General features: G+C 43.0%; 1 protein-coding gene across 1 annotated transcript; it reads left to right on the top strand.

Moving 5' to 3' along the window:
* Positions 1-5,963: 5,963 nt before the first annotated feature.
* Positions 5,964-24,210, top strand: LOC145357759 (ribonucleoside-diphosphate reductase subunit M2-like). Its single transcript, XM_080211224.1, has 9 exons — positions 5,964-6,041; positions 10,901-11,050; positions 12,529-12,645; positions 14,195-14,328; positions 15,318-15,412; positions 17,379-17,512; positions 21,508-21,612; positions 22,648-22,761; positions 24,058-24,210. The coding sequence occupies exons 1-9, from the start codon at positions 5,964-5,966 to the stop codon at positions 24,208-24,210; spliced, it is 1,080 nt and encodes a 359-aa protein (XP_080067350.1).
* The last annotated feature ends 695 nt before the right edge of the window (positions 24,211-24,905 follow it).

Consider the following 24,905-nt stretch of genomic DNA (forward strand, 5'->3'; position numbering starts at 1 on the left):
AACCAAACATTTGCTGGAATTTTCCAGACCCTCACCCTGACAGAATCTTCCAGTCCCTCTAAAATCAGTGGAAGTTTGAGTGGCTCGCTGCATCTGATGTGGGGGAACGTGCTACGGCAGAGCTAGAAAGTCCTGAACACCTTCAGTTGCTTCATCGGCGACCCTCTGTGTCATAAAATCAGATATAGTAATATTTGAAAATGATTGCACCGTGTTCAGTTCCACTCACAGCTCCTCAGATACTGAAGCAGAGCTTACAAAAAGCAAGGACTGGGCAATATCCAGGTTTGGGCTAATATGTGGCAGGTAATATTCCAACTATGTAAGTGCCAAACAATAACCATCTCCAAGAAGGGAGAGTCTAACCACTTTCCTTTAACATTCAACATCATTACCATCACTGAATCCTCCATAGTCAACATCCTGTGGGGTGATATAAATACTGTGGCTATCAGAGCAGGTTAAAGTCAGGGAATTCTGTGACACCTCCTGACTTCCTAAAGTCCACCATTTACTATGCACAAATCAGAAATGTGATGGAATACTGTCCACTTGCCTGAATGTGTGCAGTTCCAACAACATTAAAGAAGTTCATCCAGGACAAAGTTGCCCTTAACTAACATACCCCCCACTACATTAAATATTCACACCTGCCACCACTGATACACCATGTCTGCAGTGTGCATCATCTACAAATTGCATTACAATAATGCATGAAGAATACTTCGCTAACACCACCCAGACTCACAATCTCCATCCACCTAGATGGACAAGGGTTGTAGAGCCTTGGGAGCACCACCACCTGCAAGTTATCCTTTGTGGTCCAATAAATCCAGACTTGGAACTACATTCCCATTCCTTTAGCATTGTTGGGTCAAAATCCTGTACTTCCCTAGCAAACAGCATGTTGGGAGCACCTTCACCGCATGGATGGCAACAGTATGAGATAGCTCATCACCCAGGGATGGTAACAGACTATTTGGCAGCCTAGGCAGGCTTTCAGCCTGGCACACACCACCTTTCTCCTGAGCTCCAGTCCTACCTCCACCACCAACCCCAGCTCTCCACAATTAACTTTCAAAAATGAATACAGTGAAATGGTCCCATCATCACACAACCACTAAAGATAGTCAAACACACAGGTAGCAGTTACCACGACTGTGTACCCAAACATATAGGTCACAGTTATCCATCACTCTGTTCTCAAATACACAGGTAGCAGTTACCACGACTGTGTACCCAAACAGACAGGTAGCAGTTCATAGAATCATAGAATCTTACAGTGCAGAAGGAGGCCATTCCGCCCATCAATTCCATCCACCACCTATCACCATAACCTCATGCACTTTACCCTAGTTAGTCCCTCTGACACTAAAGACCAATTAGCATAGCCAATCCACATAACCTGCACATCTTCAGACGGTGGGAGGGAACCAGATAACCTAGAGGAAACCCATGCAGATAGAGGGAGAACGTACAAACTCCACATAGTGATCTAAGCTGGAATTTGAACCCAGGTCCCTGGCATTTGAGGCAGCAATGCCAACCACTGTGCCATCATGCTATCTATGACTCTGTTCCCAAGCACACATATAGCAGTTATCCATGGCCTGTCTTCAGCCTTTGTCCTGCCATCTGTCTCCCATGGTGCCTGCAGCACCATGTTCCCTTGGTACCATTTACTCAATTCGCTTGTGCCCCTCCTGCAACTCTTGCGTGACCTCAACACCCATTTCACAAAATCACCAAGAAGCTTTCTGGGTGGTTGAACTTGAAGACGTGGAACTCTTGGGTAGCTGGCATTTTTAATGAATGGCACCCACTATCCCCAAACATGACACTGGGTAATAGAAATGATCTGTATTGCACATATGAATGAAAAAGGAAGCAGTATGACTTCTAAAATAATTCTTCTTAAATTGGGTTAGCCAGTAACAAAACCTTAGGTGTTTAGGATGTTGTGGGCTTTTATTTGTACAATTTCTTTGTGCCTTTCTGCACTAATGTTTGACATTATAGATGGTAAAATAAATCCCACTCTGGTCGTTCAGTCAATTGCAGAAATGACATTAGGGAAGAAATGCAGTTGCTAAAGCCTGCTTCAATTTTCACTTTTCAAATTAAAAGTCAAATATACAAGAAAGATAAATGTACACAGAGAATGATCTCAGTAAGAGCTCAAATATTTTCAGCTCCACCAGGTTTCAGCTTTTAAATACTCAATTTCCATTTTATAGCAATATATTGCCTAAAATTCTGCCCACATGGGAAAATATAATTAATTATGCCACAGCCCTACAAATGGTTTTATTGTGATCTTGTTCCCAAGATCCATTTCCTCGCAGTTACACAATAATGATTAAATTGGCAAAAAAAATCATTATTGTGCATTATTTAGAACCCTGACTATTTTGGGTCATATCTCTCTAAGGAAATACCTACATCAAAAGGAACACAAATAATGTAATTACTGAACACTGATCTCAGAAACAATTTTTTCGAATCTGTAGCCACAAGCTGTTTGAAACTCAGATCCAAAATTGTAAGTGTCCAAATTGATGTTTTTTGGTCTGGTGCGGAGTGTTGGAAGGGTCACAGTGCAAAAAAGGCCCTTTGGCCTATCAAGTCCACATCAATGCATGAAAAGTCCTGATCTGCCTACCTAATCCCACTTGCCAGCCCTTGGCCCATAGCCTTGAATATTATGGTGTACCAAGTATTCATCCAGGTACTCTTTAAAGGATGTGAGGCATCCCACCTCCACCACCCTCCCAAGCAGAGCATTCCAGACAGTCACCACCCTCTGGACAAATTTTTTTTCCCTCAAATCTCTCCTAAACCTCCCACCCCTCATTTCTAACTTGTGTCCCCTCATAATTGACCCTTCAACTAAGAGGACTAGCTGCTCCCTATCCATCCTGTTCATGTCCCTTGTAATCTTGAACATCTCAATCAAGTCACCCCTCAGTCTTTTCTGCTCCAATGAAAATAACCCAAGACTAACCAACCTCTCTTTATAACTTAAATGTTCTATCCCAGGCAACATCATGGTGAATCTCCTCTGTGCCGTTCTGCACCCCTTCCAATGCGATCACATCCAAAAGATTCATTAACATAGAAAATATAGAAACATAAAAGATCGGAGCAGGAGGAGGCTATATGGTCCTTCGATTCTGCTCTGCCATTCATCATGATCATGGCTGATCATCCAAAGCAATAGCCTAATCCTGCTTGATGAGCTGAATGGCCTCTTTTTATATAGTAGGGATTCTCTGATATTATAGTTCAAATACAATGTGTGGGTTAGATTGATGGGCCATGCTAAATTGACCCTAGTATCAGGGGGATTAGCAGGATAAATATGTGGGGTGACGGGAATACAGCCTGGGTGGGATTTTGGTTGGTGCAGACTCGGTGGGTTGATGGGCCTCCTTCTGCACTGCAGGGATTCTATGATTCTAGAACTACACTGGAAAGGAATCTCAAGACAAATTACTTGTACAGAAATGAGCGAGCTCCCTTAACATTCTGTGCTTCAGTTCATGAGTTATGGATAGAAAACGCACACCTCAAATGACTGAACCTCTAGGGGAGCAATATTCAAGTCTTTTGTCTGGTTAAGTTATATTTCTGTGGAAATTAATAACAGGTAGGACATGAAACTCATGCACATCAAAAGGCTGAGCACATAGTGTCTAATTTGCTTTGCGGGCCCTCACCCAATTGAAATTGGATGTAGGCGATCAAACTGAGGGGTTTGGGCCATTTAGTAGTTGCACCGGCTCCGATACCACCGGCTACTCAAGAGGAATTAGGGATGAGCAATAAATGCTGGCCTTTCCACCGATGATCACATCCGATGAATACGTTTTTGAAAACACCTAAATTTCTTAGTATGGACACAGCAATGACAATTGTCATGAAACCATTGATTTGTGTGCCCTTGGGTGCTAAATTAGAATTCTAATGGTAGAATTTAAGGTATAGGGACTTTCTGATGCTTGCTACATTGGCTCCTGCCTAATGACAATGGTCGGGTGCTCTGGGAGTGTTTTGATGTGTTCTGTTCAAGAATCAACTCTTTCTGAGGCAGTCAATTTGAGACCAGCCAGAATATCACAGACACGGGGACAGGAATAAATCCTGACAATGTAAAAGACAGCAGTAAAGAAACAGGCTCCTCATTAAAGAAAGCTGCAGTTAGCAGAGCGTGAGCTGCTGGGGCAAAGGTAGCCACTTACAGCAGTGGTTTTCTGCTTCACACGGCCATAGATCTGAATATGTGTTGTAAGCGAGTGGCTAAGTGTACTTGGGAATTCAGAGAGAAGGGACCTTGGAAGGCAAGATTGAAGATCTGTGATTTGGGCCATTGTTAAAGCTATCTGTGTGGGAGTGATTTTTGGACAGAATTCCAGGGAGAGATATTTGAATGTGAAGCTGGGAATCCTTTGTGAGACAGAGTTTCAATCAGATTGTTTGACCTGATGTTTACTGATGTCTAGGTGTGTTCTTGAGTAATCCATGGACTCTGTCTTGGATGCAGAAGTCATTTACTCTCTAGTGCAATGTGCTTGACCGCAGTTTATCTGTTGTTTCATGTCTACCTCATACTTACTTGAATCTTAGAGTACAAGATACATAGCAGAGCTGCCTCACGGTGCCAGGGACCTGGGTTCGATCCCCAGCTTGGGACACTGTCTCTGTGAAGTCTGCACGTTCTCCCTGTGTCTGCATGGGTTTCCTCTGGGTGCTCAGGTTTCCTTCTACAGTCTGAAAGACGTGGGAGGAAAAGTATCTAAAAAACAGCTTCCACTTGTAGGTAAGTTCTGGTATAAAAGATAGCCATTAAAGTTTATCAGTAAGGTAAATAGGCTTACATTAACACTACAATGAAGTTACTGTGAAAATCCCCTAATCGCCACACTCAGACGCCTGTTCAGCTCCATTGAAGGAGAATTTAGCATGGCAATACACCTAACCAGCACATCTTTCAGAAAGTGGGAGGAAATCAGAGCACCCAGAGGAAACCCATGCAGACATGGGGAGAACATGCAAAGTCCACACAGACAGTCACCCAAAGACTGGAATTGAAACCAAGGACCCTGGCATTGTGAGGCAGCAGGGCTAACCACTGCGCCACCGTGCCACTATCATTGACGGAGCAAGTCAAATCTGGAAGGAGTTTCTTTATTGTAGAAGACACCGAAAACCAACTGTCGCAAGGTGGTGTTTGAAGCATTGATGCATTTAACCCAGCCATTATCTTGCAATCGAGTCTCTGTCTATATATGCTGTGTTTGTGAACCCAACTCCCCACTTAACTGATGCAGGAGCACTGTTCTGAAGGCTTGTGATACCAAATAAACCTATTGGACTTTAACCTGGTGTTGTGAGACTTCTTACTGTGCATTTAATTGGAGGTTTGAAATGGAGGGAGAAGGAAGGAGGGGTTCGGGAGCAGGATGGGGTCGAGCTGATGATAGTGAGCAGGTAGGTCCGGAGTAAAATTACCAGAATAAGCTCAGATAGGTCGATTTTTGCAGACCGTTATGCAAAGAGATACCATCCCACCCTCGGCTTTTTTAAAATTAAGTGTTGCTATTAAGAAATGGTATTTGCTTCTTTTTTTCTCTTTGCTGTTTTAAAACGTCCTTCTTACAAACTATCCCCTGAGCACTGACATGTCCAGGACCGTGTTAATATCAGGAGAACGTTGTGTACAATTCCCGCTTGATATTGAGCTTTGTGGCGGATGCTATTGGTTGTGGTTTTGTCATGGGGCGGGGTTGGCTACATGACCCGCCCACCCCAGCGCGGGAACATTTAAAAATGCTGAGAAAGTGCCAGGGAATACATTTAACAAGCCAGTAATCCAGTCTCCTGTAGCCACACGGTGTTAGTTATTGAACCTTGGGATTGCAAAACTGGTGTAAATTGTTTTGAAAAGAGCTGTAATAATAGCCATGTCTTCCCGAGCTCCCCTGACCCCCCAGAATCAAATCTCCGTTTGTGCTATATCACCCCCCGAGGAAGAAAGCAGGGTAAGATGTTTCGTTTCTTTTTCTCTCCTTTTAAACCCCACCAGTAATGAAGCTCCGCTGGGGGAAAAGTGGCCACGTCTGACACGTTTATAAATCCTGTTGTAGTTGGGAGCAACTAGCCTTTCTTAGCCATACCCCGCCGATGATTGAAACTTTCTGTCCAGTATGGAAACCAGCGCGAAAAGTTGTGACAAAAGTTGCGGTGAGTTTTTGTTGGGGATGAAGATTAGCCCGGTTTGGATCGCGTTACTGTCCTTGGGATGTAACTGTTGGGATTGTAAAGATTTCCTTGTGTAACTCTCTTCCTAAAGTCCAGCCAGTACCTCTTGTTTTTGAAAATCGCATTATTTCAGATGTTTCGTATTACAATTTAATCTAGATAGTGGAACGTTTGATACAGCTGATTGACTGTTTGTTTGTGATAACCATGTGTCACCACCAATACAGTTTGCTCTTCCATCATATCTACATTTTTTTGAAGTGTCACACGTAAGCTTATTAACACTGCAGAGAAGTTACTGTGAAAATCCCCAAGTTGCCACACTCTGTTGCCAGATTGGGTACAATTGAGGGAGAATTTGGAATGGCCAATACACCTAACCAGCACGTCTTTGGCCAAACGAGAAAATGCTGGAAAACCTCAGCGGGTCTGACAGCAATCTGTAAGTAGAGAAAAGAGCTGCATGTGTCAGAGGCTCATCTGGACTCAACGTCAGCTCTTTTCTCTCCTGACAGATGTGGCCAAATGTGCTGAGATGTTCCAGTATTTTCTCTCTTGGTTTCTGATTCCAACATCCACACTAAATTTGCTTCTATACAGTACGTCTTTTGGACTATGGAGCGCCCGGAGGAAACCCACACGGGCAGAACGTGCAGGCTCTGCACAGATAGTGACCCAAGCTGGGAATATGAACCTAGGTCCCCTGTGCTGTGAGGCAGCAGTGCTAACCACTGTACCACCCATACCTAATTCTTCCCCTGCCTCAGCTGTTCTTATACTGACGCTCTCATTCCATGCCTATGTTATCTCTAACACTGATTTAATGCTCTTCAAATCAGCCTTTGCAAAAATAAACTTGCCTGAAACTCTAAAATGAGTAAAATATTTTGGATGCTGGAATACGTTCTATGTCCTTGACATTAACTCTGCTTCTCTCCTGATAGATGCTGGCAGACCTGCTGAGGTTTTCCAGCATCCTCCGTTCTTGTCACCTGAAACTATTCCCCTGTGCACAATGACCAAGGCAATGCCTCCATTTTAAAATTCTCATCCTTTTCAAATCCCTCAATGTTTTCACAGCTCCCTCTCTTCCAGCTCTCAAACCTCTGCACTTCTCCAGTTCTCACCTCTTGGGCACTTTTTAAAATTCTGTTTTTCTCTCTCTCTACAGATGCAACCAGATCACAGCATTTCAAGTATTTTCAACTTCTTATTACAAATGTTTAACATTTTCTTTTGCTTTTTGGGGAGAGATTGGATAGGCATGCATTGTTCTCTCAAGCAGAGAAGGCTGGGACGGCGGGGGGTGGATATGATTGAGGGGTATGGACAAGGTGAATAGGAAGCAGCTGCTCCCCTTGGTTGAGATGTCAATCATGAGAGGGCATAGAGGGGATTTGAGAAAACACTTCTTTCCTACCCAAAACGTGGTGGGAATGTGGAGTGCACTGCCTGGGAAGGTAGTGGAGGCTGGAAATTTTACAATCTTTAAAGAATATTTGGACGAGCACTTGAAACATCATTAGACTGAAGGATACGGTACACGTGCTGGAAAATGGGATTAGTGTGATTTTTATTTTAGTGGACGTTATTGTTGATTGAGACTCTGGACTGAAGGGCTTCATTCTGCACAGTAAGACACTATGGGCGGGATTTTACAGCCTCACACGAGCGAGACCTGAATATTCTGCCGTGGACAATGGATATTTGCATTGTCCGCCCCTCTCCTGCTCCAATGTGGGCGGGGTGGTAGAATTCCAGCATATGACTTTTGCAGGAAGGAAAAATGTTTCATCCTTTGTTTATGGAATTTCAACATCATTGGCAAGGCCAGCATTTATTGCTTGTCTCTCATCGACCTTAACCTGTTCCTGGGCCTGGCAAGGCGTGTCCTCAATAAGTCCAAGCAGTGGGTGATTTGACAGGGTCATCCATCCTGACTGTCTGCCCCTCTACTGTAGCTAAATCCGCGGCCAGGTGTCCCTGGAGAGGGAGTATGCGGTGTCTATGGGCGCAGTTGATGTGTTCCATGCCTGCTGGGCACCGCAGGGGCTGGGGTGTATTATAAACCCTAACAATCACATTATGATTTAATGTTTTAAGTTTCCTTTGTGATTTGATTTTGGTTCAGGCTGTTCCCCTTCCTTTTAGGGAGCTGCCCCTTTTAATTCATCCCAAAGTTAATTTGAGTTTGTTTATTTGGTGGGTACCTAAAAGAGATCCCTCATTGACCTTGTTGAGTGGTTTGCGAGGCTATTTGAGTGGGCAGTGAAGGATAAGTCGGATTGCTGTAGGTCCGGAGTCACATGCAGTTCAGACAGTAAGGGTGGCAGATTTCCTTTTCCTTTTCTGAAGGAAAGTGGTGAACCAGATGTGTTTTCATGGTCGTTTTTTTTATTACTAGCAGTTGATAAAATGCAAATTTTAAGAGAGCGGGAGATCAACAGGAAGGTTTGTTTTTGTTTAAATGGTGAACAAAGCCAGAGACTGACTGACTATATTCATCTAAAATTTTGCTGACTAGGACATTCTGATATGCTTCTTAATATCTTCAAGTCTGAGTGGATTTTTAAATGTAGGTAAACCATGAGGGTAGCACAGTGGTTAGCACTGCTGCTTCACAGTGCCAGGCATCTGGGTTCAGATCTGGGCTTGGGTCGCTGAGTGGAGTTTGCACCTTCTCCACCCATCTCTGAGTGGGTTTCCTCCCACAGTCCAAAGATGTGCAGATTAAGTGGCTTGGCCATGGTAAATGTATGGTGTTATGAGGATAGGACCAGGAGTAGGGTGGGCTGGGTGCAATCCTCTTTTGGAGAGTCAGTGCAGAACCGAATGACCTCCTCTGCATTGTGGGGATTTCTTGGTTCGATTAAATGAATTGAAGTTATTTGCAAAGTGAGCATTTAAACTGTATATAGCTGTATGGATGACCAAAGGGATGTTTACACAGCCAGGTTGGGAGTAAAGGTGAATTAGTTTTCTGCAAAGTTAGATGTTAAATTATTTTGGATTCCTTCCACCAATTTCTCAACTGTTATTTTGCTAATTATCTCTTGAATGAATATGTATTTACCCATCAAATGTTGTGCTGTTAGTCACATTATTAATATCGCTGTAAAAACCCTTGAAAATGTTACTCCTTGTCCAACAAGGTGCAGATGTTTGTTAGCAGTGCACAAAGTTTGTAATTACTCCAAACACCCTATCTGACACTGAAAAGCTATTTTTATTTTTGTAGAATGACAAATTTGTCCATTAAACAATTCCACATTTCTATGTTTTAAAATTTAATGTTTTAACTTCTATCTTAAGCCCATGCGTACACCTCTGATTTAATTTATTTTGCTAACTGTAAAGTAGAAGAGAGTGATAGGATATGATGCGTTACTTTCTATTTTGCTGTCTGTGTGCATACCTTGATGCAACTAATATTGCTGGATGCCTGGGGTATTCCCCTGACCAGGCACCAGAAACAAACTGGTATCAGAAAAGTGCAGCTCTACACCACAGATTTCTAGATTACTTTCGGAGTTTTCTTTGTAATCAGATCTTGGATTGCATCAGAGATAAATATGCTGGGGCAACAAGTCATCTTGCTATAACTCGCTATAGTGGGCAGCAATGTAGCACAGTGGTTAGCATTGCTGCTTCACAGTTCCAGGGACCTGGGTTCAATTCCCAGCTTGAGTCACTGTCTATGTGGAGTTTGCACATTCTCCTCGTGTCTGCGTGGGTTTCCTCCAGGTGCTTCGGTTTCCTCCCACAATCCAAAGATGTGAAGGTTAGGTTGATTGGCCATGCTAGAAATTGTTCTTAGTGTCTTGAGATGCGTAAGTTAGAGGGATTAGTGGGTAAATATGTAGGGATATGGGGGTAGGGCCTTGGTGGGATTGTGGTCGGTGCAGACTCGATGGGCCAAATGGCCTCTTCCTGTGCTGGAGGGTTTCTATGATCTATAAGTACTAATGTTTAGTGCTGGCTTAACGGTGTACCTCCCAGCTGAGAGATGCATCAATCCATGCAACTGAAGGAAGGAATCTTGCTGTGCATTTGGCCTATTGGTGTTGAATCTGGAATTGAGTGCTGAAAAGCAGGTAACTTGTGTTCTTAGCTGTGATTAGCACCAGATCGAAACATCCTTTGCCCCAAGTGTTACATCTAACTGCTTCTTGAAAACCTGCAGTGTTTTTGCCTCAACTACATTCTGTAGTAACAAATACCATAGGCTGACCAGTCTCTGAATGAAGACATTTCTTCTCTCTGTGCTGAATGGTCTACCTTGTATCCCAGACTGTTACCCCTGGTTTTGGAGACTCCAACCATTAGAAACATCCATCTTGTAATAACTCTGTCCAGTCCTGTTAGAATTTTATAGGTTTCTATGGGATTTTGCCTTCATTTCTTGAACTCCAGTGAATACAATCCTAACCAACTCAATCTCTCCTCCATACGTCAGTTCTGCCATCCCAGGGAATCAGCCTAGTAAACCTTCTCTGCACCCTCTCTAGAGCAAGAACATCCTTCCTCCGATAAGGAGACCAAAGCTGCACACAAACTCCAGGTGTGGCTGGTAACAATGCACCTTAATTATCTGGGATTATTTCTTTAAGTGATTTGCATAACTCTATTTGAATTGTAGGTAGACTCGCAAGATCCAAAAGCTGCAAAGCTTCAGGATGAGCCTCTTCTTCAGGGGAACCCCAATCGGTTTGTCATCTTTCCAATCCAGTACCATGATATCTGGCAAATGTATAAAAAGGCAGAAGCATCGTTCTGGACTGCAGAAGAGGTAAATGCATTGCAGATTGTAGCAGGGAAATACCCTGAATAAAAGTGATTGTCAGTAACAACTCATTGGCTGAATTCAATGACAGATGCTCTTTGGTCTGCCCAAAACTGGTGGTTTTCCAGTGCAAAGAGTTGTCACCAAATGAGTGTTGCAGTCAGGCATGTCCCAAGGTCTCAGACAATATGCTGAGGCATGCACTAAAGCTTGGGGCAGCTGCTAGTAAAGGTGCAGTGGAAACGGCCACTGTCTAAAGCCCTTTAGCTGTTTCACACTCCAGGGCGAGAAGCTGTGGAAAGACACCTTGGTCTTTATGCTCAACATTAATGACTACAGTAAATATTAACTCTTTATTAGTGATTAGTGTAGAAATATTGTAAGAATATTGCACCATATCCAATGTCAACTTCAAATTGTCATATAATGTACTCTTTTATTCTTGAAGTTTTTTTTTGAGGGGGTTTAAAAATAAGACGGTCACAACTCTTTAGATCTGCTTCAGCTACAGCAATTACAGGTTGTAATCTCCCAAGTACTTTGCTTCAGTCAAATTTAACTGAAGTGTGTATGTCATCTATTTAGACAGCGAGTGAGCTGGAGATTACTCCAGACAGCAATTTTGATGCAGCTCTCTTAGCTCCTAAAAGAAAGAAAAATGATTGCTGTCCACTTAGTTGCAAGACTAGTATTTAGGAACAAAATGATGCACCAGGATGGGACAGGGTTTGATTCCAGCCTTGGGTGACAGTGTGGACATTCTCCCCAAATCTGCATGGGTTTCCTCCAGGTGCTCCAGTTTCCTCTCTCTTTCCAAAGATGTGCAGGTTAGATGGATTGCCCAGTTTAAATTGTCCCTTGGTGTCCCCAGATGTTAAAGTTAGGGCAATTAGCAAGGTAAATAAATGGAGTCACAGGGATAAAGCTTAGCTTGTATGCTGTATCAGAACGTCAGTGCAAACTTGATGAGCTGAATGGCCTCCTTCTGCACCGTAGCGATTCTATGATTCATACTGTGCTGCTGCATTAATCAATTCATTTTTAACAGCTTTTGTATTTGGGAAGGAATCACCCATTGTATGAACATTGCACCAACTATGGGAAGACGATGGCATTGTGATATTGTCACTGGACTGATAATCAATAAAAATCTGGAATTAAAAGTCTAATGATAACCATGAAACAATTGTTGATTGTTATAAAATCCATTTGGTTCACTAATGTCCTTCAGGGAAGGAAATCTGTCAACCTTGCCTGGTTTGGTCTAACTGTGACTCCAGACCTACAACAATGTGGTTGATTCTTAAAATGTCTTATGAAATGGTCGAGGAAGTTCTTGCAGAGGGATGGACAATAAACGCTGGCCTGACCAGTGATACTCACATTCCCGCAATTGATTCCACAAAAACTAATGTCTATGCACAGGTAATTTTGGGCAGCTTGTGCATCAATTGAAATGAGAGAAATGTGGTATATTTCTGTAGGTTGACTTGTCAAAGGACTTCGCACACTGGGCATCCCTGAAACGAGAGGAGAAACACTTTATCTCGCACATTCTAGCATTTTTTGCGGCGAGTGATGGAATTGTAAATGAGAACCTGGTAAGTCTATTTGCATACGAAAATTGTTTCAATACAAATTAAGACAGTATGACTTTAACGTCTGCATTGTGGTACAAGATGTGAATCAATTCAAATGGATAAGGCGCTATGATTGAAGTTAACTATTGCTGTTGGAGAGTTTCACATGCACAATTAGACAGGTAGTTGGGTGCTTCTTTTTCTAGAAGTAATGTTGTTTAATAGTAACTTTTTTTCCTATGTGGTGATCTAGCTATACAAATATCATCTAATTTTTTTTCTTGTTTTTTATTCCAATTTAATCAAAATCAAGTCCAATTCAGAGTCTCAACAAGTTGAGACATTCCTGATCCAAGCTGACAAGACAGGGCTCTCACCTCCTGTCCTGGGCTTGATCTACATGATCCAAGCTGATTGAAGTAGGCATAGCTCCTCTTCCAAGGCTTGATCTCATTTGCATCTTAGCCAAAAAGCCGAGCTGCCACTTTTAAAAATTGCTTCAAATGAAGCTAAAATGCAACCTAATGACTTGAACAAAGCGTAGCATGTCGATACTACATTTGATCTTAGCCATCATGAATTGGACCAGATATAAGATTATAAAATACAGGAAAAGAATTGGAGCATTCTGCTCCGCCATTCAACCATAGCTGATATGGGTTGACATATTAAAATAGTGATCTCCTCCAGACTTGGGCAGTTCTGGTTTGTTTTAAGAACATAAGAACATAAGAAATAGGAGCAGGAGTAGGCCATCTAGCCCTTCGAGCCTGCCCCGCCATTCAATAAGATCATGGCTGATCTGTTGTGGCTCAGTTCCACTTTCCCGCCCTCTCCCCATAACCCTTAATCCCCTCTCTTATCAAGAACCCATCAACCCGCTTCTTAAAAATATTTAGCGAGGCAGCCTCCACCACTTCAACGGGCAGAGAATTCCAGAGATTCACCACCCTTTGAGTGAAGAAGTTCCTCCTCAACTCCGTTCTAAACCGCCTCCCCTTTATCTTGAGGCTGTGCCCCCTAGTCCTACTGTCTTTTTTGAGCGGGAAGAGTCTCTCCACCTCTATCCTATCCATCCCATTCATCATCTTATACGTCTCAATGAGATCTCCCCTCATTCTTCTAAAGTCTAACGAGTACAAGCCTAGTTTATTCAGCCTCTCCTCATAGCTCAATCCCCTCAACTCCGGTATCAGCCTAGTAAACCTCCTCTGCACTCCCTCCAGGGCCAAAATATCCTTGCGCAGGTGCGGCGCCCAAAACTGCACACAGTACTCCAGCTGCGGCCTCACCAATGCCCTATACAGCTGCAGCAAGACCTCCCTACTTTTATATTCAATCCCCCTCGCTATGAAGGCCAGCATCCCATTCGCCTTCCTGACCACCTGCTGCACCTGCAAGCTGGGTTTTTGCGACTCATGCACAAGGACCCCGAGGTCCCTCTGCACCGTCGCCTGCTGCAGTTTTTCGCCACGTAAGTAATAGTCCTTCCTACCATTCTTTTGCTGTGAGGAACTCCAATTCTTGCAGCCATTCAAATAGCTAGATTTTCTTTTTGCCTTTTTTATAGGTAGAGCGATTCAGCCAAGAAGTCCAAGTCACTGAAGCTCGCTGTTTCTATGGTTTCCAAATCGCCATGGAGAATGTCCATTCGGAGATGTATAGTCTCCTTATTGATGCCTACATCAAGGATCCCTCTGAGAGGTAGGAAGTTGAGTGTTTTATGTGGATCCTATTCAAAGTTGAGATCTTCCTAATAAATGTGTAACTAGTTAATAACTCCGTTCTCAGCTTCATCAAAGTTATTTTAATTTTTTGGGACTAGAAGATGCAATTTTGACCTCAAATGGTTGGGGGTGGGGAGAGTGACACGTAAGCTTGAATACTATTTCTGTGTAGCCATGATATAGGTTAATTTGATGGTTTGCCTTCCTCCCATGATGCTCAATTGTTCTCCATCACTAAGACTATTTAGAATCCCAGCAGTGCAGAAGGAGGCCATTCAACTCATTGAGTCTGCACCGACTCTTACCCAGGCCCTATCTTCATAACACCACATATTTCTCCTGATAATACCCCTAACCTACACATCATGAGTCTCTAAATGACAATTTTAGCATGACCAGTCATCTAACCTGCACATCTTTGGACTGTGGGATGAATTCCACGCAGACCTGGGGCAAAAGTGCAAACTCCACACAGTCACCCAAAGCCAGAATCAAACCCAGGGCCTGGGCACTGAGGCAATAGTGTTTCATGCTACCCTTAGCAAGACTGAGTCACATTGTAAACCTGGCCATATTAAATTGGATGGTAGTGTAATTCTTGGCGCACTCAGGATTGTTCAGCAAGTGTTGTCCAATCACAGAATTACACCTAACGGTAGACATGTGTTCTGAAGAACATGGGTTGGTTGAAAATGCTCAGTACTGTGTATCTTCAGCTGGTCACAATAGGTAATCTGTAAATTGTTGTGAAATTGGCATTGAAATTCATAATGTCACATCACTTATTTATGTGGGAGGCAGAATGTCTCTCTTTGAATAATATTTAAAAATGTTGCCAGTCTGTGGAGGTTCTTGGAATAAATTGGGAAAGCCTGTTTGAAAATGTTTCCTGTCTCATACAAGCGAGGTATTAGAAATGCCCTGGTCTATGCTTGATCTAATAATGGGTTCTGTGGTGCTTTTCAGGGAGTTCTTGTTCAATGCAATTGAGACAATGCCATGTGTAAAGAGGAAGGCTGACTGGGCTTTGCAGTGGATTGCTGATCGGGAGTCGACGTTTGGTATGTGTCCGAATTAAATTTGGGTGTGGGGAATGAAACATGTCCAGCTTTAAAAACGCACTAATAAAAGAGAGTGCACTATGTTAATCTTAAAATCAAAGATTTTGCCTCTGAGCAATGAAACTGCGTGAATGTGAGTCTGTTTAGCTTAATTGTTCCAGAAGGAAATCAGTCTTCTGGATTCATTTAAACCATTTTGTTTTCTTGTTACGCACTCAAATGTTTGTTTATTTATTAGTCACAAGTAAGCTTACATTCACACTGCAACAAAGTTACTGTGAAAATCCCAAGTGGAAAAGATTCTGAAAGTAAATTTGAGATCTGAAGAAATATGACTGTATAGATTTTTTTAAACAAGCAAATTTGCCTGAAATCCTTTTCTGATGTAATCGCCAGTTTTTGATTCAAACATCTCCCTCCTTGCACAAAATTCTCTTTTAATGGACTATGATGTCCCATTTGTAATCAATCAAACAAGTTCTGATAAGGAGATAATCGGACAGTTGACCAAAAGGTTGTAGGAGCATCTTGAAGGCGAGGGGGAATTTTAGATTTTTGTCCTTTACAGCTGCAAGTTGATCTGAAGTAGTAAGTGATTGAATCACTTGTAAAATACATCTCAACTTGGTGCTACTCATAGCTCAGTGAGTAAATAAACTCTCCATGGTTGATGTAGGTTTATTGGCATCAAACCTGTGCTTTGTACTGGTGGTGATAGTTAGAACTGAAAAGTCACCAAGGCTGGAGTGCAAAGTTCTTAGAGGGCTGTAAAGCTGAAGTAGGATAGCGATGGGAAAGGGTAAAAATGGGGAGGGAGTTTCAAAACCAGAATGAGAATCTATGTTGCTGGACCAGGCGCCAAAGGCATGCCAGCATGCAGGAAGTAAGTTAGAAGGCTAGCAGCAGAGCTTTTGATGAACTTTCAACCTTCGTAAATTAGAGGCAGGAAAGCATTGGAATAGTCTAGTCCAAAGGTAACTAAAACATAGATGTTTCAGCAAATGAACTGAAGTTGTTCATGTTATGGAGGTAGTCCTGATGATGCACCAGATATGGAGGCCAGATCCCTCTGGCAATTCACGTCCCACTGCAGCAAGAGAGGACAAAGAATTTGGCACTTGGCCAAATCTTGATTCACTGTAGCAGGGCAGAGAATCCTGTTGACTTGAACAGCCGAAGAATTCCACCTGGGTTCACTGGCTCTACATGCTAAAGGTCATAGTTGCAATATTGAGTTCAGATTACGTGACCAAGAAGAGTGATAGTTGGTGGTAAGGGAATGGCAATAGTGATGGGAACTGAAGGCAAAAGCTTCAGTCTTCCAACATTTTAGTTGGGGAGGGATTGAGGGTGAGGGGCTCAATCCTTGGTCCCTCTGAAGCTACCTAATTGACTACGCAACAGTCTAGCCTTTACCCTTAAATCCAGCACGTCTTTGGGGATGTCCTTTGAGCTTGGGTGAAAATTCTGCTGTGCTTCACTTGGCTCTTAAAAGGACAACAATCAATTGTAGTTAACATCCATGCTATGTCAATGCAGGGGCTTTGTTAATTTCTTGTCTGTTGCTTGTGTATTTTCTTTTTGATTTATGATGCACTCCGACATCTTGCTGAAATCATAAAATTCATAGAATCCCTCCAGTGCAAAAGGAGGCCATTCAGCCCATCGAGTCTGTGCCGATCACAATCCCACCGAGGCCCTATCCCCATAACACCATGCATTTACCCTAGTTAGTCCCCCTGACACTGAGGGCAATTTAGTATGGCCAATCCAGGAGCTGCTTTGGTTGATGGGATCACCCGAGTTTTACTGGGACATTCTCTGGTGTTCTAGTTGATTTAGAACAATTAGATTATCTTGCTTCCTCTTGGGGCTTTGATCTGAGATTTATAAACTGTGAGTTTGAACCTAAAACTTGCTCTCTCTCATCCTGAGTACGTTTTCCTCTGCCCTTTATCCGATCCAGGGGAACGGTTGGTTGGCTTCGCTGCTGTTGAGGGAATTTTCTTCTCCGGATCCTTTGCTGCTATTTTCTGGTTAAAGAAACGAGGGTTGATGCCAGGCCTAACTTTCTCCAATGAACTGATCAGTCGGGATGAAGTAAGTGTAGAGCATTCTGCTGATGTAATGTGGTGTAAATGTTGATTGTGGCGACAGCAGCTTTAGACTTTAACTGTTACTGGTATCAGGTTTGTGTTCAACTGTTCGCACACTAATCAATGTGTAATGAGATTCCATTACCATGCTATAAATGTCGAAACAAAGCAGCCAGTGAATCACAGAGCTATTACAGTGCAGTAGGAGGCCATGGCCATTCAGCACATCTTGTCTGCATCTACCTTGAGACAAATGGCCACTAGGCTGAACAATGCATTTAAAATATTTGATTTCAGACTAGGTTTACATGAAACTTGCTCTCAACTGATCCTGCATGGAAATAAAAGTAAAATACTGCGGAGGCTGGAAATCTGAAATAAAAACCAAAACAAAATGCTGGAGAGACTTGGCACGATAGTTAGCACTGCTACCTCACGGCACCAGGGATCCTGGTTCGATTCCAGCCTTGGGTCACTGTCTGTGTAGCGTTTGCACATTCGCCTGCTCTGCATAGGTTTCCTCCCACAGACCAAAGATGTGCAGGTTAGATGGACTGGCCATGCTTAATTGCCCCTTAGAGTCAGGAGGATTGGTAGAGTGAACGTATATATGGGGTTAAAGGAATTGTTGTCACTGCAGGCTTGATGGGCCAAATGGCCTCCTTCTGCAGTGCAGTGATTCCGCAGTCTGGCAGCACATGTGACAAGAGAACGGTGTTAATGTTTTGGATCTGAAATCCCCCTCTCCCACCCCAAACATCTTCAAAATATCTAACTTGACCTTTTCCCACATGCATGACCCCTCGTGAACTTTGGGTTCAAATTGTTTAGAGCGTACGTTCAGTTCTATGTATAGAATGCCATTGTCTTCCTTTTTAAAATAAAGGAGATTTCACTGCAGTGAGGAGATCCTACCTCTGGGCAGGGTAAGTGGGAGCCAGGACTCTCTCTTTAAATAGAAGATGTACTGATTAATGTCACTGCATCTGGAACAAAAGCAACATGGTCAATTTAAGATTTGTAGTTTGGCAGTGGGTAAAACTGTCATTTTGGTGTGAATTGGTAAGACACCAGTTTAAAATATTCAATGGACTTGTTGTGGTTACAGCTGCTGCTTAAAGATGGAGAATAATACGTTCTTTAAAATGCCTGTGGAGAGGTTTGGGTTTTTTTTTGTACGGATGACATTTTCTTCACAGGAAAACCAGTGCATCTGTTAACGTTTTAACTCCATCCAGATACTGAACACCCTTGTACCACAGAATAACCTGCTTCCATTGGCAATTATTTCCTATCAAGTGAATCATCATTGGATGTCATGGGGGTGGGTTAGTAGGAGAGGTTTGGCATGTTTTCTGTTTCTCCCCACCACCCAAGTGTTGGAAACCACCTAACTGACTCCTGTAAAAGGCCACGCTACCAGTGCTCTAACAGACCGAGAGTCAGACTTCCGCCCCTCTGGCTGGCAGTTTAAAGGTGGGACTTGATAGCACAATGTGGTAGGGCAGCGGCTCTCGCAGTCATCATAGCTCCATAGTGGGCGCTGCTGGGAGCACAAGTTGCTCCATGAAGTGTCACGGATACCAGGGGCCAGGCTTTTTTGGTAGGGAGATTTTGGAAGTCAGACAGGGAGGCACAAAGGAGACTACGATCTTAAAGGTTTTATGGTACTGGAGCTGGATTGAGGACCTTTAAGTGAGCACTAGTTAGCCACTAAGGGTCTCAAAATAGGCGTAAGTATGAGCTAATGGGCACCATGTATTATTGGGGCCAGGTCAGGGATGGCCAGGTGGGTAGTGAACTAGCCATGTTTTATATGCTTTCTCTCTCTCTCTCTACACCACCCTCCCCCACCCCCTGCCTCCTGCCCCCAGATTGGCTGTAGAATTTGCCCCCTGCTATTTCCAACTCTAACAATCCTATACTATTTCCAGTGAGAATATCTATTTAATACCTAATGTTTACAGTGGACCTTACAGGCAAAGATGATTGCAGGAGTGGGTTAACATACAGGAATAAGGGCAGTAATAGATTTAATTTCCCAAAAGTGTTTAAAACTCATTCCCTTCAGTGACTTTGTACCATTTTATTCTTGAAAAAGATGTACATGGGCAAGAATCCTCAGCTGTCCCGCGATTCAAAAGTGACATCTTACTCCAGGGCTGGGGTCTTGAGTCTGACATGGGTTTTCACGTGACTTAAGCAGACTGATTTTCCATGTTTGGACAGGACTGATTTTATTTTCTTCCCTGTTCTTGCCGTTGCCCTGCCTTCCCATTAAGGCATTGGCACTCTGAAGCTCGAGGGGCGTATATGTGGTTATTCTGAGTAACTGGCAGCAAGTTCCTCCCAGGTGACTTGAGGTCCATGTTGCCACACTTCAGGGAGACATTCAAACATTTTCTTTGTCCTGTCAATGGGATGTTGGCCATTTGAGAGAAGCTGTCCAGGTAGGAGGTGGCTATTTTCAGCAGCGTGGACAGTGAGCAGCCCATTTGAAGTTTAATTTGGCAGAAGATATGCCTAATGTTTGTGAACCTGGCTTGTTTGTTCATGAATGATAATCATCCTCTGGTTAATCTAGCAAAAACTAATTTTCCACTTGATCCAAGCTGGGGAAAAATCAATTTATTTTTAAAAAGATGTTTGTTGTTTTCCAGACTTGGCTTTAGCTCCATTCTCTCTCCACAGATGCTGTCAGACCTGCCGAGGTTCTCTGTTTCTGTCACTTTAACTGCTTGCTTGTGCACCTCGTCACTACGCAGTGACTGGGTGATAAAGCTTGAATGGGCTTTGCACCTATCAGTCGTATTATACAAACAGCTTGGTTCTAAATGGCAATAAATAACCCCCTCAATAAACAACTACGTCTTTGGATATGCTAATTGAGGGATCTTGTGTATGCTTAGCTCCTGTTTGCTTCGTTTACTCAAAGACTTCATTTTAAGATATTTCTGCCCATGCAATTGCTTTTAGAGTTAACTTGATGACATTTGAAACTCAGGGATGCTGGGATTAGCTAGAAAATTGACTGCATTCTTTGAGATTACAATGCGAGCAGACACAGGCTTTCTTATAAGCCAGAACAAAGCTTTTTATAGCCACAGCTGCAAATTGTTTATGAAAGTTAGGGACAGCCTGTACCAAACAATTTCCATACGAGATAATGAAGAATTTTATAATTCTGTATTCAGCCATATGTTTTCAGTTTGGGTCAAATCTTTTTTTCGACACCTGTGTGTTTTGAGTTCTTTGACAGTACAGAACTGGCTTCACCACCTTTTTTGCAAAGGCCTGCTGATAGGCTGTGCTACCACTCTGAGCTCTTAAGTGGCTGTTTGCAAAGACTGACAGAAAGCTAAAGACTTTCCCTCCCTCTCCTCCAATATCCAACCTGATCTGTTTGGGTTCTCTCCAAAGCAGTCACTACAGATTGTTACAATGCTGCCAATCTCCTTAAGTAGCCCATCCGGGCTGACACTTGTCCGATTTTATCAAAGCAAAATATAATGGATGCTGGGAACACTCTGCAGGCCTGACAACATGAGAAACTGTGTTAATGTTTTGGGTCTGTGACAGACTCTTGTCAGAGAACATAAATTTGATGGGGACAGACAAGAATTGTGTGTTTTTGCAGGAACATGGTTAGTATTTTTGAGGGAAGCTTATCTCATTGAAATTCATGTGCTTTTGTTTTGCTGTATCTTGGGCAGTACAGTGGTTAGCACTGCTGCCTCACAGCGCCAGGGGCCCGGGTTCAGTTGCCATCTTGGATAACTGTGCAAGTTCCACACATACATTCTCCCTGTGTCTGCGCAGGTTTCCTCCCACAGTTTGAAAACATGTTGGTTAGGTGCATTGACTGTGCTAAATTCTCCCTCATTGTACCCGAACAGGCACTGGAGTGTGGCAACTAGGGGACTTTCATAGTAATTTCATTGCAGTGTTATGTAAGTCTACTAGTGACTAATAAATAAACTTTACTTCCATTCTTCTCAGGGTCTGCATTGTGACTTTGCCTGTCTTCTGTTCAAACACTTGGTTCACAAGCCCTCTGAAGCAAGAGTCCGAGAAGTCATCACTGAAGCAGTGAGGATTGAACAGGTAAAGATCTTTCATGCTTAATGCTTGAGGCTTGAGGGTTAGATCTTCTCTCTTGGGTGGGAAGCCAGAGCTGGGATGGTTCTGAGTCCCATGCAAGGGGCAAACAGATACTCTCTGGAATCTTTTATGGGGGCAGCCCCTTAATTGGCATGGGACTGGGTTATGGCTAGTCAGGCAGCTCCGAGCTGTAGGCCTTTCAGCTGGGGGAAGCAGCAAGCATAAGAGGGTAGTGAACTGAAAGGGTACTTCAACATTGAGGTATCACCTCAAAATATTGAGTCTCCAATATTTTTAAACTTTACAAAAAACATATGCAGTTGCCAGGCTACCACTGATAGTGGTGGGAGTGAACCCCTCTACAGGGTGCCCTCGGCTGTGCCTATAGAGAGGCTTTTTAGACGTGTGTACACACACTATTGTTAGGCGCCCAACTGCAGGGAGTTAACCTGCCCTGCGTCCCTACCCTATACAGTCGGGAACGTCAACTGGACATCCTCTTAAAATGGGCTTAACAAGCCTAGTTGACTACCTCCACTCTCCCTCCACCCGCCTCCCCACCCCCATCCATCCATTGGAATGGATATTTGGTCCTGAACCCACCTTGGCAAGAATAGCTAGTCAAGAAATGAGTGTGCCTATATGTTCCATCATCTTTGCCTCTGTCCCTGCCATCAGGGTGGTCCAAAAATGCAGTTCAAGATCTTTCCTTTCATAGAATCCCTACAGTGCAGAGGAGGACATTCGGGCCATCGAGCCTGCATTGACAACAATCCCACCCAAGCCCTAACCTCACTTATTTACCCTTCTAATTGCCACCCCACCCCCCACCGACAGATTTTTAAAAAAAGTCACTATTAAGATTGAAAAATAACATTAGGTATCCTCCGAGGTTTAAACATTTTAGCTATTTCTACTGTATCAAGAGTACTGAAGTGACTTTTCAAATGGTATTCCAGGATTTATTGTCCTTTTATTGCTAAAGAACTGGTTTGCCCTTATCAAAACGGCCACCATTTTCATTCTTCTTTTTGACAGGAGTTCCTGACGGAGTCTCTCCCTGTGGACCTGATAGGCATGAACTGCGCCCTGATGAAATGTTACATTGAGTTTGTGGCTGACCGCCTGGTGTTGGAATTGGGTTTCAGTAAGGTTAGTCTTCATTTATGTATTAATCCTGACTGTGTTACAGCAGCATTGCAAATCTGTGGTGACACCCCCCCCCTCCCCAGTTTAAAAATAACTTCAAAAATGTTCCTGCATCTTCAGGCTAAAATCAACAGCTGACAAAGTGCTTTGTTCATTGAAATAATAGCCAGGATGGTTTATGATGTTGTATTCCATTTCTCAAAACCTAATGAAAAGTCAGTGGAGATGAAGAGAATTGGCCTTTGCTCCCACTCCTGATCGCTATTCATTGACTGATATGAAAAATGTGGATGTTTTGAGACCATCATATAACTTTTTTGCCCTTTTCAAATGCCTACATACACAAGACTTTGCACATTTAATAGCAGCGCTTTGCAAAGATTTTGAAATAAAAAGCACATCACTTGTTGACTTGGATTTTTTGTGATAAATTTAATTTGAAAGCTATTGGCTTTATGCAGCCACATAGAGGCTGTGACTGACATGTGGCAAACCCCAGGAGATGTGCATGCATGTATGGTATGGGTGGTACAGTGGTTAACACTGCTACCTCATGGCACCAGGGACCCAGGTTCAATTCCCTGCTTGGGTCAGTGTCAGTGTGCAGTCTGCATGTTCGCCCCATGTCTGCATGGCTCTGGTTTCCTCCCACAGTCCAAAAGATGTGCTGGTTTGGTGTATTGGCTATGCTAAGTTTTCCTTCCGTGTACCTGAACAGGTGCTGGAGTGTGGCTAGGGGATTTTCACAGTAACTGCATTGCAGTGTTAATGCAAGCCTACTTGTGACAATAATAAACTAATTGTGACTCCTTTAAGCAGGCAATCTTGTGAGGGCCACGTGATCGGGCTGGATCTTATGGAGAGGCTGCACAGGAAGCCACGCCAATGGGGAGCAGGGGAGCATATCCGAAATAATTTGCTAATTGTTGAAGTCACAGCAAATCACTTTCGACTTTATTACTGTATGAAAAGACTGAAATTTAACCGCCTTGATCTGTTTCTTTCTTTTTCAGATTTAGTGGCACAGTGGTTAGCGCTGCTGCCTCACTGTGTCATGGACTCAGGTTCGATTCCTGGCTTGGGTCACTGTCCGTGCGGAGTCTGCACGTTCTGTGTGGGTTTCCTTCACTTTCCTCCCACAGTCCAAAAGACATGTTGGTTAGGTGCATTGGCCATGATATTATTCTCCCTCAGTGTACCCAAACAGGCGCCAGGGTGTAGTGACTAGGGGATTTTAACAATAATGTAATTGCAGTGTTAATGTAAGCCTACGTGTGATTAATAAACTTTGTTTTTTAGATTTTTAAAACTGAAAACCCCTTTGACTTTATGGAAAACATTTCCCTGGAAGGGAAGACCAACTTCTTTGAAAAGAGAGTCGCTGAATATCAGAGGATGGGTGTGATGTCAAAGGCAGAAGATAACAACTTCACACTGGATGCTGACTTTTAGTCTGAAGCATGGTGTTCGAGATACCAAGCATGGCATGATTTAGTTGGGGGCAAGACTTTGACACCAGAGATGATCTGTTATGTACTGGGATTGACCACTCATCCTACAGCTGGTTATTTTAACTGGTCTCAAAGCAACTCCTAAAGGTACTGCAACACTTTGTGACCTCGCGCAAAAAATATCTTTTGGATTGATTGATTGATTGTGGGTGCAATTATCTTCACACATCCAATGAAGGTAACCCGCTGTCAAAGCATGCTCTTCTCTGTCTGTACCTCACATGGCAGTGGCTCCACGTTGAGCAATCAAGGTTTTCTCTACTTGGGATTTCTGTATGATGGAACTCATAGTTCAGAAATCTCTTGACAGGAGCATCTGACTTGAAAAATGGGATTTGTGAGACCAGAGTCAGAATATGACTTTGTTCCAGATTTTTTTTTAAAAAAAGGCTTTAAAACTAAGAGCCCAAACTTAAAATCCACCAGCTGTACAAACAGAACTATACTGAATGGATTTCTGTTACCCATGCTTCCAAACTGGAGTCTGAGCTCCTATTTCTGACTAAAATTAAAAGCAGCCTCTTGACATGATTTAAATTTGTAGTACTTTTAAACCCTTGCTTTATTTTGGAGTCTCTCTGAGAATTGTATAATGTGACTTTTTATTGAAAACCATAAGTCGAGAATTTACAAGCG

This window comes from Carcharhinus amblyrhynchos, chromosome 24 (assembly GCF_965287045.1).
Source record: "Carcharhinus amblyrhynchos chromosome 24, sCarAmb.v2.hapA, whole genome shotgun sequence".
Lineage (NCBI taxonomy): Eukaryota > Metazoa > Chordata > Chondrichthyes > Carcharhiniformes > Carcharhinidae > Carcharhinus > Carcharhinus amblyrhynchos.